The sequence below is a fragment of the Passer domesticus genome, chromosome 11 (assembly GCF_036417665.1).
Source record: "Passer domesticus isolate bPasDom1 chromosome 11, bPasDom1.hap1, whole genome shotgun sequence".
NCBI lineage: Eukaryota > Metazoa > Chordata > Aves > Passeriformes > Passeridae > Passer > Passer domesticus.
The window spans coordinates 19786746-19803331 of NC_087484.1; the positions used below are offsets into that span (position 1 = coordinate 19786746).

The 16586-nt window shown below is 53.2% G+C and overlaps 2 protein-coding genes and 1 long non-coding RNA gene across 3 annotated transcripts in view; 1 reads left to right on the forward strand and 2 right to left on the reverse strand.

The window, feature by feature from the left end:
* Window positions 1-12816, forward strand: part of EPHB1 (EPH receptor B1) — a 77664-nt gene extending 64848 nt beyond the window's left edge. The window contains exons 13-17 of the mRNA XM_064435577.1: window positions 1028-1177; window positions 1693-1886; window positions 2306-2461; window positions 3110-4443; window positions 12481-12816. Of these exons, the coding sequence (XP_064291647.1) occupies window positions 1028-1177; window positions 1693-1886; window positions 2306-2461; window positions 3110-3218 (609 nt within the window). The 3' untranslated portion in view covers window positions 3219-4443; window positions 12481-12816. The remainder of the gene's footprint in view (window positions 1-1027; window positions 1178-1692; window positions 1887-2305; window positions 2462-3109; window positions 4444-12480) is intronic.
* ANAPC13 (anaphase promoting complex subunit 13) overlaps window positions 1-16586 on the reverse strand; it is a 264408-nt gene that overhangs the window by 142028 nt on the left and 105794 nt on the right. The gene's annotated exons all lie outside the window — the stretch shown is intronic.
* LOC135309517 (uncharacterized) lies at window positions 7432-15238 on the reverse strand. Its single transcript, XR_010369751.1, has 3 exons — window positions 15039-15238; window positions 12949-13450; window positions 7432-12204 (listed from the first exon to the last, which is right to left on the reverse strand). It is a non-coding gene; the product is annotated as an uncharacterized LOC135309517 (long non-coding RNA).

The following is a 16586-nucleotide window of genomic DNA, read 5'->3' on the forward strand; positions in this document are numbered from 1 at the left end:
AATAGATCTCCCCGGCAGCTGGGAAGTGATGCTGTGCCTGCGATTGCATCACTCTGCCTCCCACAGCAGGCTTTTTGCTCTGGGGAAAAGGCAGGAAAAACAACCTAGCAGTTAATTTCTCCATTTGTAGTTATTCAAATCAAATTTTTTGCCATTCATCCTTCAAGAGCGGCTGACGCGTCCTCGGCAAGGCTATGGAAAATGATTGTGCTAAACGATTCACAGTGCAGTCCTGCCCCCAGAAAATTCCTCTGTGTGTCTGTGGTTTTCCTCATCCCTTGGCCTTTTTTTTTGTGGTTATTTTATGGAGCTTTCCCAGGGAGCAGTCCCTCTGTGTGTGCTGCCCCTCCTCACATCCCTGTACCCTTGGCATGGCCTTTGGCCCTGGGTCCTGCCCTGGCTTGATGGGTGGCTTGAGATGCTGAGCCTGATTTTGAACCTTTGGGAGAAATGAGGAGCTCTCTGCCAAAGGCACTTTCCTACACTATTGCTTTCCATTGGGTTTTAAAGGTGTTTTGCTTTTGCCTTCCACTCCAAAAGTAGGGCTGCTACCTTCTGGCAGCTGTGGGAGCCCAGATAAATCTGTGGAAGGTGCTTTTAGTTCAACCTTGTTTCCATTGAAGGCCAAGGGATGGAGATACCTGTGGCTCCTCACCTGTGACAAGCACTAGCCCAGTTGTGCTTAGCCTTGTCACCTGGTGACTCCCTGGGAAGGGACCTGGGGACAGGCCACTGATGTGCTGGGTCCTGCAGGGAGGCTGGAGTGGGGTGGGGCCAGTCAGTGGGGTAAATCCTTGGATAAACCCATTTGTTTGTTCAGCTAAACCGTTTTAGGCAGGTACAAGATACATTCATGCAGTTGTTTTTGGCTCCTGCCTCCTCATCCCATCAGGTGCCCCCTGTGCATTCCTTGGGGGGGGTCCCCAGGGACCCATGGCTTGGGGTGTGTGGGGTGGCCCTGACTTGAGGGCATCCAGCCTCCTCTGCCTAGGGAGATGTTTCTCAGCTGAAGTCCCTTTTTCTTTAGGGGGGGAAGATCCCTGTCAGGTGGACAGCGCCGGAGGCCATCGCCTACCGCAAGTTCACCTCGGCCAGCGACGTCTGGAGCTACGGCATCGTCATGTGGGAGGTGATGTCGTTCGGGGAGAGGCCCTACTGGGACATGTCCAACCAAGATGTAAGCACTGGGGTCATCCACACTGCTCTGGGGGCCAGGGGGTGCTCATTCACAAAAGAAATCCCTGCTTGAAGGGCTCTCTGCCCCTTCCTGGAGCCTCGGGAGCACTCAGTTTGGAGATAAAACAGGCTGGTGAGAGAGAGGATGCAAGGAGGGAAATTGGAAAGAAAAGCCAGTGGGCTGGTAATTGGACTTCAGCAAGCTGCAGGGCCTTTGAAAATGTTCAGAGGGTTTACGAGCAGGGAAGGAGCTTTGGAAGTGTGACTGCTGTACTCCGGCGAGATCCGCCGAGATAATGAGTGGCAGCTCTCCGCTGGGAGGAACTGCAGCCGAGGAGCATCAGAGCGGAGATTAACCTCGGAGAGCACCCGGCTCCTCCCGCTCCTCGGCTGCTGATCGCCAGGCCGTCCCTTCCCGGCTGCCTGCAGCCCCTCTGCCTGCACAAGCAGCTCAGGGAGTCCCCCGACTCCTTCATCCACCTTCCCCCTGGCTCATCCATCCTCATCCATCCTCAGGTCATCAACGCCATCGAGCAGGACTACCGGCTGCCCCCGCCCATGGACTGCCCGGCCGCCCTGCACCAGCTGATGCTGGACTGCTGGCAGAAGGACCGCAACACCCGCCCGCGCTTCACCGAGATCGTCAACACCCTGGACAAAATGATCCGCAACCCGGCAAGCCTCAAAACTGTGGCGACCATCACCGCTGTGTGAGTGCAGGGCGCGGGGATGCTCCCTGCCACCGTCCCACGCCAGGGGAAAGGCTCCCCGCGCGGCTCGAGAGTTCATAAATCCTTAGATGGGGGCAGGGGGGTTCTGTCTTCACTCTGCGTGACAGTCAGACAAAGGACACGCAGTTTTCAGCCAAGCAACAGCAATAATTCTTGGCTATTGATTCTTTATGGTCTGCGACCATTTGGGTGTGGTGGCTGCTCTGCTGACCCTGTGGCTCCTGCAGCTGGAATACAGCGTGTGAGCTTGCAAAGCACTGCTTGGCACGGCAGTGTTCCCATGGGTGTGTGCTGGGGGGAGCACAGGGATACCGGGGGTGGATTGGGGGTTGTGTTCTTGTGCTGAGCAGCCCCTTGGTGCCAGCCAGGCTTGTCCCCAGCGGTGTGTCCTGTTTCAGGCCTTCTCAGCCCCTCCTCGACCGCTCCATCCCCGACTTCACTGCCTTTACCTCAGTAGATGACTGGCTGAGCGCTGTGAAGATGAGCCAGTACCGGGACAGCTTCCTGACTGCTGGCTTCACCTCTCTGCAGCTGGTGGCCCAGATGACATCCGAGTGAGTTGGACATGCCAGGGCTGACCAAAAGCAGGGTGCTGCCCAGCTGGGGAGGTTGGGACGTCAGTTCAGGGCAAGGACAGGTGTGAGGATCCCTTACATTGGTCACCCAGAGTCTGGAGGTGGCCACATTCACTATTTGGGGGTCAATGTGTGGGTGTCTCTCTGCTCTCAGACCCAGTGATGCTCATGGTGCCGTGCTTGGGCTCTGTGGATGTTCCAGCTGAGCTTACCTCCAGAATTCACAGAATGACTAGGTTAGAAGAGACCTTAAAGATCATTGAGTCCAACCCATGCCCTAACACCTCAACTAAACCGTGGCACTGAGAGCCATCTTTAAGACATCCAGTCTTTTCTTAAACCCATCCAGGGATGGTGACTCCACCACCTCCCCGGGCAGACCATTCCAGAACTTCATCACCCTTTCTGTAAAAAACTTCTTCCTAATATCCAGTCTATATTTCCCTTGACACAGCTTGAGACTGTGTCCTCTGGTTCTGTGAGTGCTGCCTGGTGAAAGAGACCAACCCCCCCTGACTACAACTACCCTTCAGGAAGGTGTAGAGAGTGATAAGGTCCCTTAGCAACAGCAAAAGAGGTTCACCACCCTCTCTGACCTTCCTCTTCCTCTGTCTGTCTGTCTTCCAGAGACCTCCTGAGAATAGGGGTGACTTTGGCTGGGCACCAGAAGAAGATCCTGAACAGCGTGCAGTCCATGCGAGTACAGATGAGCCAGTCTCCGACCTCGATGGCATGACGTCCCTTGTTCCGTGGGGAGGGGCCGGGGAGGGCGTGCAGAGGTGGGAGGGGAGGAACTGAGGCAGGGCAGCGCTGGGAGAGGAGCTGCTGCTGCCTGGGGACTGCGACTGCAGCCCAAGGATGTTCCTGGGACTCACCTCTGAGTGGTGACTTCCGTTCCTCACCAACAGAAGCACACTTACCAATGTCGTGGGGGACAGCGTATAAATACGTATAAATATGTACAAATCATATATTTAAAAAGCAAAGCAAAACAAAAAAAAAATCATAAAAAAACAATGAAGACAAACCAATGTGCGTTGGGGAAGCAAACCCAAACCCTAGAGACCAGACTCCAATCCCACCACCAGTGAGCAGTGGTCGAAACTGAGAAGGAGGAAGGGGCTGTTGGGGAAGGGAGAGGCACAAAATGGAGCATCCTGTCCAGAGGAACCACCTTCCTTTTTCTTCTTTTGCCCATCCTCCCTGCCCCGGCCCTCCCAGCTCACCCTGCTCCCCTCTCTGCTCACGGACTGGGTGGAAGTGTCCTCAGATGTCTCTGCAGCTCCCTGCCATCCCACCCGGGTGCCGCTTCGGCAACTACCAAAGGACTTCACTGACCACTGCATGGGGGATCCGACTCAATCCAGTTAATGTCTTCATATTGAAGAAGAGATGTACCTTCAATAGAAAACCTTGGGTTTTGGTTTTTTTTTTCTCTTTTGCTTGCATTTTTTTTGCAAAAAGGAAAAAAAGGATTAAAAAAAAAAACCACAAACAAACTCTCCATCCTGGAAAATGGAAAGAGGTGTTTCCCGTGTGTGTGTGCGCGCTCGTGCGCCTGTGTATGTTGTCAACCTTCCGTGGACTCGCTGCTCGTCCGTGACCGAAGACCAGCGGCCGGCCGGTCCCTGCCCAGGGGCCAGGGCTTGTACCCACAGCCCCCAGGGGCAGGAGGCAGCCTGGAAGCACCTGGTGATGAAGGAAGCATCCTGCACATGGGGAGGAGGATGCCAAGGGCCGGCCGGCGCGGTGGGGATGGGACGGGACTGGAGGAGCCACCGCATGGCTGTGACTGGGTTGGTGGCTGCTGGAGGAGGAGAGATGCTCTGGGAAATGGACTGCTCAGGCCTCCAGGGCCTCGGTGATGTCTGGAAGATGGCTATGGAGGACTTTTTTCCCCCATCTTGTGGACCTAAGGATTTTGATATTGATTTATGGACTTAGGTTTCATGGCTTCAGAGGTAGGTGTGAGTATTGTGTGTGTCTCTGTCCATCCATCCATCCCACTCTGTATTTTTCTGCTCTTCTTTATAGCCCCTCCCAGTGGATGTTTCCCCATATTTAATTTAATCTTTATTATTCTTTTTTTTTGGTTCCTCCATTGGTCTCCTAGGCAAATTGATCCGGTTAAAATTGCCCAACACGTGTCAGTGTTTACCCAGAATATTGTAAGGCTGGGCCATCTGACTTCCCCTGCGGATCGCGCCAGGAGTTTATAAAACGAATGAACTCTTAATAAGGCTTTTACTTAGAGGGCTGTGTGTGAGTTGCAATGATCCATCACTGCGCTCTCGCTGGCGCTGTGCCGCCTGGCACGGGCTGGCTGTGCCTCAGGGGCTGCAGGCCCCAGCTGGGATTTGGTGGTGCGGTGGCTCATACGTACACGGAGATCCCCTGTCCTCCTCACCCTCTGTCCCTCTCACTCTTCCATCCCCACCATGGCAATACTCCACATCTGCTTGTGCCACGGGGATGTCCTCCATCCATCCATGTCCTGGGCGTGTTCCTGAGCCACAGGGATGCCCCATGTCCAGCTGTGTTATAGGGGCTGCTTTACTTCTCAGCCCGTGTCTGTCTGTGCCGAGGTGATGTCCTGTGTCCATCAGTGCTGTGAGGATGGCTCACGCCCACCTGGGCTGTGGTTTTTCCCCATGTCTCTTTGCCATGGGGCTGCCCATATCCAACTACACCATGGGATTGCTCCATGTCCATCTGCCCCACTGTATTCCCTTCTGTGCCTGGAGACTTGCTTGCTGCAACTGAACACAAGGAAAGAAGCCTGTGCTCTGCTTGCTGCCAGCACCTGTCCACATCTCCTGAGTGGGAACACTGTCCCTCCTGTGTTGGGGCTGTCGGGGCCCTCTGTGGCTGGATGGACTTCTATGTATCCTTGAGGAGCATATGCTCAGTTCATGGTGGTTCATGAGGAACACATTCATGCTCATGGTTCATCCCACCAGCAGGTGAAGGACCCTTTGGGGTGCTCTCTGCACCTCTAGTTTTTTATTTCCATTGCCCAAGGCAGGTGACCCGTGCTCTGCTGAAGAACGGGAACTAACAAGATGCAGGAATGAGCTTGTTTCAATTCACTGAACTCCCCCCAGAGAAAGAGGCAGAGAAAAACCCCCCCTTGTTTACAACAGCAGGGACTGCTCCTCTTCCTGTCTGATAGACGATTGCTAATACCTCTCGGGATGCTGGCGGCCCAAATCTGTATTCTGGGATGTTGTCACACGGAACACAACATGCAGATGGAGCGGGCGCCGCGCATGCTAATGCGCCGCCCCGCCACATTGGTATTCGCTGGCACTGAAGGGCCCTTTGTGGGTTTTTTTATGATTTCTCTTTTATTAGAAGGAAGCTAAAGGCGTTTAAAGGAACGAGTGACAGCCACACAGGCTAAATATCAATACTGCACCTTTATGGCTCCCCTGCTGCTGTTGCCAGCCCTGCGAGCACCTGCGAGGCAGCTGCTGCTGCCTGCTCGGTGCTGTCCCTGCCCCAGCACATCATGGTAACCCTGGTTTAGTGTAAACCCTTTCATACAGAACCACAGTGTCATAGGGTGAGAATGGATCTCTGAGACCATTGAGTCCAACCTGTGAACTGATCCCTTTCAACCAGTCCTGAGAACTGAGTGCCACATCCACCATTCCTTCAATACCTCAAAGGATGGGCCTTTCACCACCTCCCATTCGAATGTTTAGTCATTCCTTCAGTGAAGAAATTCTTCAAACATTCCAATGTTTAATCATTCCTTCAGTGAAGAAGTTCATCTTGGTGTCCAACTTGAACCTTCGCTGGCACAGCTTGAGGCGATTTCATTGTGAATATGAAATGTGAATCATTCAGTCCTGCCCATCCCACCCAGCAGGCCAAGTACCCCTGAGGGATCAAACAGGCTGGCTGGGTGCTCAGGTGCTATCAGAGATGCCAAGACCCTCTTGATTCAGTTTCCCAGGGATGATGCTCCTTGGCTCTGGGCCACCAGCAGTGCTCCTGGGCATTGCCAGGGCTGGTGGCCTTTCCATTCTGTTGCCCTTTCCCAGCTGTCCAACACCTGATGTCTCCCGAGCTGTGTCAGAGCAGATGATTCCCATGTGCCACCACTCCTAACCAGCTGTCCCCACATCTTGGCCTTGTGCTGGGACCTGTATGTGTCCCCTCCAGGGTCATGCAAGAGCCCAGCAGCAGACTGGTGGTGCTCCAGGCTCAGCAAAGAGTGTGCAGCTGGGCTCAAACAAGTCCCTGCAGCAAAGAGCCATCATGGGCCAAGGGAGTTGCTGTCTAGGTTCCCCTTGCCTTTCAGTAAAAGTTGTTTCATTGCAACCAGAAGATTTAATGAAAGGCCATTAGTCTGTTGGTGGAAAACAAAGGGAAAAGTCCAAAATAGCAATGTTTGATTTTGCTTTTTATTGGAAAACTGCATAAAAATTTCAGGTGATTTCTGACAGACCATTCTGTTACTTTAGAGGTCTTTCTTCCACATAAAATCAGTTTTCCAAACTGTGAAGCCTTTCCCTCTGGAAGTGACAGTGCTATCCCTGCCTGGCCATGGCAGCAGCGTTGTGTTTGACCTGCTCCTCCTTTTCCTTTGTCAGATGCCAAGGAAGAGACTCTCCCCTTGACCAGGGTGGCACTTCTTTGATCCTACTCTGTTGCTCCTATTCTGGCAAGAGCCTCTTCCTTGGTCTAAAGATGAACACTCCAGTTTCACATCTTCTGATCCACACTGCTTGGTGTTGGACTTCCTTTCTTTGATTACAGAGGAGAAGGGCTGGCTTAGAAGCTGTTTTCTCCCTGCAGAGTTATGGTTTAAAGGGAAGAAAAAGGAGTTTTGGATCAAAGAGGACCAGCTGCACAGACCTTTTCCCTGGACTGGGCTCCATCACACAGGGTCCTGATGGGTTCCTGTGGCACGTGGAAGTGCTGGGAGGGGCCCATTGCTGGTGGACCCCACTGGGTTGGATCCTGACCCCTTCCACTGCTCGTGAGTGAAGCTCAGCACAGTGCCTTGCTCCTTTGGCTGCATCCCACATGAATATCCATGCATGGATGTGGCTGCGTGCCCGGGTGGGCCCATCTCACCCTCACCCCTGGTCCTGGCCTTTCACTTTGTGCTGTGCAGTCATCAGCTCCTTCTCTCCATTTCTATGGCAACTGTAAAAACCTCAACCCTTTTGTGTCTTTTTAGGGGGTTTTTGTGTGTGTGTGTCTGGGTTGGCTTTGTCCTTTTTGCATAGAGTGTTAAATCAAAAAAGGGATTTCTGGCTACCAAACCCCTGCTCTGACCTTGGCCCAAGGTCTCGTGTGAGAAACAGTGGGCAAGATCCTCCTCACAAGTGGACTGGGTGTTGCCAAGTGGCTCCACATTTCCAGCCCTGCTGTTTCTTCCCTCATCCCCCAAAAATCCCCATTTGTAATTCAGCTGTGTTGTTCTCCCCTGGGGCTTTTCCATGCTTTTTCCACAGCCCCATCCCTGGGTGTGATGGAGGAGCAGCAGGCTTCTCAATGGCAGTAATTAAAAGGAGATGTGGTGCCTCTGCTAGGGAAGGTGAACCCAGGCCCTCTCATCTCTGAGGCTTGAATGTGGAGGAAGAGCGTGCATTAATGGCATAATTACGTGCCTCTTTCCAGAAAAAAAAGGAATGTATTTTATGCCATTTAATGACCTTCAAATTAACAGTTCTTTGAAAGCACTTATGTATATTTAATTTTAAATATTTCTGCAAGTCAGAGCAGGGCTTGCGATGAAAACAGCAGGCAGCCGGTTTTTAAATAAGAATGATCTCAAACCATTATTTCTGAGCCTGTCAGCTTTTGGTGCCTCTAATGCTCCTTTGCCAAGGGGAAAACAGGGCCATCCTTCCCCCTTGCCTCAGTCCCATGGGATCTCTGCTGCTTTCTGCTTTTCCAGGTGTTTGATTCAGAGAGAGGGAAGGGCTGGGTTGGGGTTGGGTTGCAGAATCTCACCAATAAGTTAGCCTGCATCCCAAGGACATCTCTGTGGGAGCATCCCAGCTGGCCCATGTTCTGGGATAAATCATTGGGCATCACCTATGAAAGGGTTTTTGCACTGCTGTCAGCCCCTGCTATTGTTCTGAGATGGGGACAGACACGTTTCCCTTTGTTAAGGTCTGAATTAAGGCTTTTGCCTCTGATCCATAAAAACTGCCAATATATCTGAGACACTCTGTGTTCACTTGGAAATCATTACTCTTAAACATTGAATCTGAGTTTAAAAAAAAAAAAAAGAATCAATCAGCTTCTGAGACGAGGAATGGATTTACAGACCCAGAAATGTTCTGTAGCTCCAAGGCCACCCGTCCTCCTTGAACTGCTGGTGGAAAGGGTGGGGCCCAGGGAGTCACATCCAGCTCCAACACCCATCCAGGTGCTGCTCATCCCACTGCCCCAATGTCCCTGCTGCCTGAGGAGCTCCAGGGGGATTTAGTGTTTAGTTTGTTGTCTGCTGTGGTGCCTCTTCTGTGAAGGATCCTGCCAGGGTGGATGGTGATCCAGTACTTGGATTATTCCCAGTGAGTCTCCTCAGAATTTTAGAAGTGCCAGAACTTCTTGAGTGATGATGGGGGAGAAGCCAAATCCACACTGACAGGACTCCTGTGGCAAGATGTTTCATGCCATCAGTGATTTCTTTGCTGCTCCTGTTTTGGCTTATATTTTTCCAATTTTGGGGGTGTTGGAGGGGTCCTTTGGGATCATCTTGGATCATCAACCCTCCTGCCATGGGGGAGTGGCTCTGCCTCTCCCAGCTGAGCTCAGTCTCCTCCAAAGCCTGTCCAGGAGGTGTGAGAGCTGCTGTTGGGTTGTGCTCTCCCATTTTTGATGTCCTCAGGGTTTGGCTCTGTGTCTCAGGGGAGATCTGCTGGCTCTTCTCCACCACTGGGCCCTGATGGGCTGTGTGCCTTCCCAGAGTTTGACATGGAAAGGGGAGCTGCTCCAGTCAGGAGAGGACCTCCTCTGCTTTGCTGGCAGGAAGAGATGTGAGGTGGGAACCGTGAGCATCCGTGGCCGTCAGTGCGGTGTCGGTTCCTGTCAGAGCAGCAGATCCGTGCTGGGGAGGGAAGAGCCCCTGTCTTGGTGACCATGGTGCCCTTCACCTGTGCCTTTTTGGGGGTTGTCAGAGCTGCTGGCACTTGGCTGGTGTCCCATGGCTGTCACTTTTGGCTGGCTGTCCTCCACCAGCACTGTGAGCACCCCTCCAGCCTGGGCACAGCTGCCTCCCTTCTCCCTGTCTGTGTCTGAGCATTGCTGCTGCTTCTGCTCTCCTTCCTCTGGCCATTGGGATTTAAACAGCCCCAAAGCCCCTGGTTGTCCCACCCTGCTGCCTTGCTGTGCTGTGGTGGCTGTTTTGGGGATATCTCTGTGTCCTTGTGGACCCCAGCTGCATTGCAGGTGACACAGCCCCGTCAGTGGCAGAGGCAGGATGGTGTTGAGGTCTCCTGGCCTGCCTCTGGAGGATTAATGCTGGAGGAGGTTAATCTGAACAAACCAGCCCTGTGAATTTTAAGTGGATTAGCTGAACTCTGCTCCTTCCCAAAACAGGCAGTGCCCTTTTGGGGCGCATGTGGAAGTGGATTAGGCAAAAATCTCCTTAAGGCTGCGTTAATTCTAGATAAGTGTAGGGGGATTAACGCCCGTCCACTTAAAAAAATTAATTGGAGTGAACTTTTCTCTGTGTCCCCAAGTAAACAAGACTTGGAGCTTTCCCCATCCAGCAGCTGGGCTGTGCCTTTCCCTTCTCTGCTCTCCCATCCCCTCACGTTGTGCAGGAGCTGCCATCGTGGTGGGGGAACCTGCTCCTCTCTGATTATCCTCAGGGGCCTCATTAGGCCATTGAACCCTTGTGTGAAGGTAGGGAGAGAGGGCAGGAAAATTATGGTCACCATCAGTGCAATTATCAATGGTAATTAGTGCCAAGCAGGACTGACAGCGGGAGGTGCAGCCCGTGGCAAGTGTTGTCTGAGGAGCCAGGTGAACCTCACGTCGCATCCTTGTGGGGCTTCCATGGGCAGGCAGCTGTGGAACGTGCACATATTGCTTGGTTTACTTATTTTTCCCCTCCGTGCTTTGGCTGAACTCTTCAGATTCCACGGCCTGAATATTTGGGAGCCAGCCAGAGGCTGCCGTGGTCAGGCACTCAGGCTGGGGTTAGTGCCTGGGTGGCAGTGCCATGGCATGTCCCTGATGGTGCCTGGATGGGGATGGGGCTCTGGGAGGCCCCAGGGAGAAGGGGGTGAGATGTGACTCCTTTTGCAGAGGGCCTGGAAATGGGGCTGGTGCCCCGGGGGGGCTTGCAGGATACAGGGATGACTTTGGGCCACTCCCAGAATTGCCTCCATCCTTCCCCATTCCTACCTTTGTTCCGTGGTATCACACGGGCACAGCAGCTGCGTTTGCAGAGCCACCCATCCTTGGTTATTTGGGGTATTTGCAATTCCCCGGCAGTGTGGAAAGGGGTGGCATGGTGCCTGCATCCCAGCCACGCTGCTCCACAGCTCCTTCCCTCCTGGAATGCCTTCTCACCGCACAAACGTGGCCTTTTCATTGCTGGCCGAGATCAAAGCCCTGCCCGCCTCCAGGGGAGGAGGAGGAGGAGGTGGGATGAAGGGTGAGGGGGTGGCTGAGTACCTGGGGATGAGCTGTGCTCCCCCCAGTCCTCCTCCAGCTGCTCATGCCCTGTCCCTCGTGTCTCTCGAGATCCATCCTTGGCCCGAATCTTCCTTAGCTGTCCCTGGATCATTTTTGCCCAGTGAAGAAAAGGGCTGCAGCTGCTGGGGGAAATCACTGCCACCCCCTAAACCCGCCCGGCCCAGCATCCCTCCATCAGCTGTGCTTCTCTTACAGCTTTTTTCCCAGGTGTTTTGCTGTTCTCATCCCACTAACGAGAGCTGTGAGACCAAACCTCCAAGCATGGCACCAAAAGTGGCCCCCTGCGCCCTAGAAATATCCAGCAATATCTTTTCCCCCACCTCAAGTTCCCCTTTTAAAAAGATAATCTCAATTTCTCTTCCCTTTGCTCTGCCCCCTTTTCCACTAAACACTACATTACTAAATAAAACTTTCATTACTACCTGGGTTTGCGAAAGAAAAAAATTATTTCCATTCAGGAGAATGATGAATTTTAATAGGAGTGAAATGTCAGGCACAGCTGGGGTGGGTTTCTGAAAGCATTGGTATGTTTGGAGAGGCGCAGAGATGCCCGGCAATAATTAGCCAGTGAGCCCCGTTTTTTTGTGACCCAGCAAAGGGACCCAGCAGTCAATTGCTTTGTTATTTAATGTGCTGCCTTTATGTTTCCAAGGTGCAATTGTATATTAAAAGCATCTTTGCCTCTCCAAAGTGGCTAAATAATGGGATTTTGCTGCTCTGTGGTACTTGTTGGTTATAGGGTGTGGAGAAGGTGCTCCTGGGGCTGCTCCTCTGGTTCCCAGACCTTTAGGTTTCCCCCTGGCAGCAGAGAAAATGGGGAATTTTTTTTGTTACATTGGAAAAAGCGATTTGGTGGTGCCTGGTGGCTCCTGCTTTACCCCGGGAGGGGGGGGGCTCATTTTGCAGTGGGAAGGGGTGGAAATGCATCTTGGCTGCAGGGGGACGTGGATACCCACCCTCCCACCCCCAAAATCGCGTCCCAGCCTCCCCTCCTTAAAGCAGCTCAGCTTCACAAAGAATTCCATCTCTTCCATTCCTTCCTTTTCCCCCTGAAGAGAAATGGAGAGCTTTCAGTGAAATCATCACTTTTCTGACAGCGTATTAATTAATCCCTGCTCTTTTTTTTTCTTTTTCCTTTTTTCTTTTTTTTTCTTATTTTTTCTTTCTTTCTTTTTTTTTTTTTTTTTTTGAGAGGTTGGATGTGCTGTAAGAAGCCTTTGGGTTTCTCTGGGCGTGGAGGGGGCTCAGTGGGGAATGCTGCATGGCTCTCTGAGCCCTGGACGTGCCTGTTCTCACCCTCCCCTCCTCTTCCTCTTGCCTTGCAGGGGCGTGGAGTGCAGCATTGCAGCGGGGCAGCAGCGCCGGAGAGGGGCCCCAGGGGCCGCTTCCCACCAAGGATGCTCCCGGAGGTCCCCGTCCCCCCGAGCCACGCCGTGTCCCGGGCCAGCCCTACCCTGTCCTGTACATAACCAGTGAGATGTCTGTAAAAGATTTCAACCCTTGGAATTTCTTTTTTTTTTTTTTGCTCCCCTCTCCCCCACCTCCCCATTCTTCCCCAATTTGTTGATTGTGTTGAAATTGTCGGAGTTTGTAACAGTATCTTTCAGAGAATATTGTACTAAAGAGAAAATTGCACTCAATAAAAAGGATGAAATAAGTAAGCCTGGTCCCTCGCCTTCCCCTTCCCAAGGGCAGCCTTCCTGCCTCCGGCTTCTCCTCAGCTCGGAGCTGGGGGAGTGTGCCATGAATATTCATTTGGGGAGCTGGCAGCGCTCCACCGCTCCTTGACTTACCTCGAATGTTGATGTCTATCAGATTTGGCTCCCCGGTTTGTAAATGAAGTGACTTTATTCTCGGCGATCCCTATCGGAGCTTGCCGGGAGAAGGAGTTTTCCTGGCACGCTGTTTGTGCCGAGCGCCTTTCAAAGCCCTGCTGTGCGATGGCTCGGGGATCAAAGAGCCCTCCCTGCTGGCTCCGAGCTTCCCACCCTGCTGGAGCCTGTCCATGCACCTCGACTTGAGCCTGCTTTCCTTAAGGATTGCTGTAAATGATGGCTGGGAAATGGATTCTTCCTCGTGCATTGGCTGTGCTTGGGTGTTTTACCCTGCTGGGATCAATCACACACCCCATCCTGCTCTGTCACACACACTCTTGGGGTGGTCCTGTGCAGGCTCAGGAGTTGGACTCCATGATCTTTGTGGGTCCCTTCCACCTCAGGATATTCTCTGATCCAGGTGATGCTGAGAGCAGCTGGTCCTGGGAACATCCTCCAGCTGAAACAGGGGCCAAAAGTTCTGTAAATTAAAAATATGCAGCCACCAATGAGTTATTTGGGGTTCAGAAAGGGGAGCTGCTACTGGGAGAGCTCTGGAGGTGGGGTTAGGGGTTCCCAGGGCTGGGTTTTTGGGGTGAGCCGTGGGGAGGGAGGCAAGCAGTGCTTCAGCTGTGGGTGGGGCTGGCAGAGCCCCGCGGCCCCTGGCATCCTGTAATTGTCCCACCAGTGCTGGTGTTGAGATGAGGTGTTTTCCTGTCTCCTGTCAGGAGACTTCCAAGTCCTTTCTGCTTCTCCAAGGCCATTGTAGCTGGGATGTCTTTATTACAGGGATTTTTTGAGTGAGTTCTGTGTGCTGATGGGGATTGCTCCAGGTTCCTGCAGGCAGGACTCCACTGCTCCAGACTCACATACCACAGTGAGGTTTGCCTCACACTTTACCCAGGGATAGAACTGTTGTTTTGGGTGTTTTGCATGTTTTTGGGTGTTTTTCATGTTTTTTTTTTTGCCAAGCCCATCCCCACAAATGAAAGCAGAGAGTCTCTGCCATCTTTGGATATGCAAGATGCAAATAGGCAGCAGCTGATGGAGGGCAGAGTGAAGTTGTTTGTGTCCTTAATTGAGTAGACACTTGATTTAATGGGCTTCTGGTGTGGTTTAAATGAGTGGTCATGGTTGTTGAATCCTCTGGGATTTGGGGTGCTGGGAGGGTGTATTCTTTGCACAGGTAGGTCTGAGGTTTTCCCCTTAAGTAGCCAATAGACATTTACAGCCAGTGCTTGATGCTCCTGAAGTAGTTTGCCCTGGGGGAGCCCTGCTGTCAGCGTGGTGGTTAATGGGGCTCTGAAGGACCCTGGGGAGCCAAAAGCCCCTTGGCAGAGCCTGGATATGGCCAGCCAGTCCCTGACAGGCCCTGGTACAGGTTCGTACAGCTGCAGGCTCTGGAAGCTGTGTTTGATTTCCCCCACGGGGTATCCATCACCATCTCCTCCTGCATCCCAGCTGGAACGAGATGTCATTCATGAGGCCACACAGCATCCAGAGAAACTTTCCCTGAGCTTTCAATACAGACACAGGTGACTGTCACAGCCAGAACAGAGCCTAACCCTCAGAATGAAAAATCTTTCCTTCATGGCTCTCAGGTTTGAAAAATGGAAGCAGCGTGTTGGCTCCGATTACCCCGCAGCAGCTCCCAGAAATCCCAACGCGCCCGGCACAGCAGAGTGATGCCAGCCTAACTCCAGCCCTGGGGCTGGAATAAATCCTTATTTATCCCACTGCAAGGAGAAAGCTGGGCCAGGAGTGTGCTCAGCTCCGTGGGTGCAATGAGGGGTAGTCTGATGAGAGTCTCTTGCTCTCATTGCAGATGCACAGCTCTGGCCCAAGGACAGCCCTTCCCATGGGAAAAGAGTGGCTGGGAATGTACTGCCTGTGCAGAGATGTGGCAGGGAAGGAGGGAGAGGTCAGACACACATCCCCTGGCCTCTCCCACCTCCCCTCCCTCCCACGCTTGGCAGTGAAAGACAAATAAAAGATGAGCCCAAGAGGACCATAGGCCAAATTGTAATTGGAGCAATATGGGCCGATGATAAAGTTCTGTGCCAACCCACATTAACTGGCAGCATCTGCTGGAATTATTGGAGATGCCTCGTGGCCTATTAAAAGTGCTGGGATTTTCCTGGAGGACAAGCCAGGGAGGCTCAGCAGTGCTGGAGAGCTGGGAGGGCTCGGATGGAGCCGGTCTGAGGCTGCTGCAGTGTTGAAATCTCCTCCAGGGCCTCTGCAGAGGTTCTGGGGGATGCTCTCAAGAATGTCACCTCCTGTTGCCAGCCCAGGGGCTGGTTCCTGTTTATGTGGTCACCCCACATTCCCCTCCTAAGTGACACCACGTCCTGCCTGTGCCCCAGGGTGATGGGGACAGGGCAGGATTTACTCCAGGCAGTTCTTTTAGCTGCATTTCAGGTGCTACCCTGATTGAACCTGCACAGCAGCCCCCTTCACTGCCCCACAGCCACCAGCAGCACCAGGGAGGGGACTCTGCCCCTCTGCTCTGCTCAGGTGAGACCCCACCTGCAGTGCTGCATCCAGTTCTGGGGCCTCCAGCACAAGAAGGATGTGGAGCTGTTGGAATGGGTCCAGAGGAGGCCATGGAGATGCTCCAAGGGCTGGAGCCAGGCTGGGAGAGCTGGGGGTGCTCACCTGGAGAAGGGAAGGTTTCAGGAACACCTTAGAGTCCCTGCCAGTGCCTGAAGGGGCTCCAGGAGAGCTGGAGAGGGACTGGGGACATGGGATGGAGGAACAGGACACAGGAAATGGCTTCCCACTGTCAGAGGGCAGGGTTAGATGGGATATGGGGAAGGAATCCTTCCCTGTGAGGGTGCTGAGGCCCTGGCACAGGGTGCCCAGAGCAGCTGTGGCTGCTCCATCCCTGGGAGTGTCCAAGGCCAGGCTGGACAGGGCTTGGAGCAACCTGGGATAGTGGGAGCTTGGACTGGATGAGTTCAAGGTCCCTTCCAAACCAAACCATCCTAGGATTCCAGGCAGCTCCCAGATACACCCAGCTGACTGAGCTCCTCTGCCCCTGCCCTCAGCAAGGGGAAGGATTCAGGACGCTTCCCTGCAGGACCAGCCCCTCAGAAACACCTCTCACACCCCCCTGCCCCTGCAGGAGCAGGAATGCTTTGCTGTAAGGTGTCCTCGGGTGCTGGCATCAGCCTGGGTGGGAAAATGTCTCTGGAGTCACCCCAGCTTTGGGGACTGTCTCTGCTGCCTGTGGGCCCAGCTGGAGATGCTGCTGCCCCTCTGAAGGAACATGGGAAGAGAAAAGCTCCCCAAAACCCCAAGATATCCAGGCAGGCTCAGCAGTCCTGCCCACATCCCCTTGTTCAAGTCCCAGGCAGGGCTGGGAGGAGCATTCCCCACCCCAGCTGAGGGGACAGGTCCCTGCCTGTCCCTGTGCCACACCCGGGGCTGCTCCCCAGCCTTCCCTTCCCTGTGCCACGGCAGCCCATGCATTATTTACCACCCTCTTCCTGCACATGGAATTATTCATTTCCCTCGTGGGCCCTTTCCCTGGCTCTCTAATCAGAGTTCCTTAGCTCCTTATAAACACTAATGAATTTATTTCTCCATGGCCTTATGAGGGAGATGGGGCATTT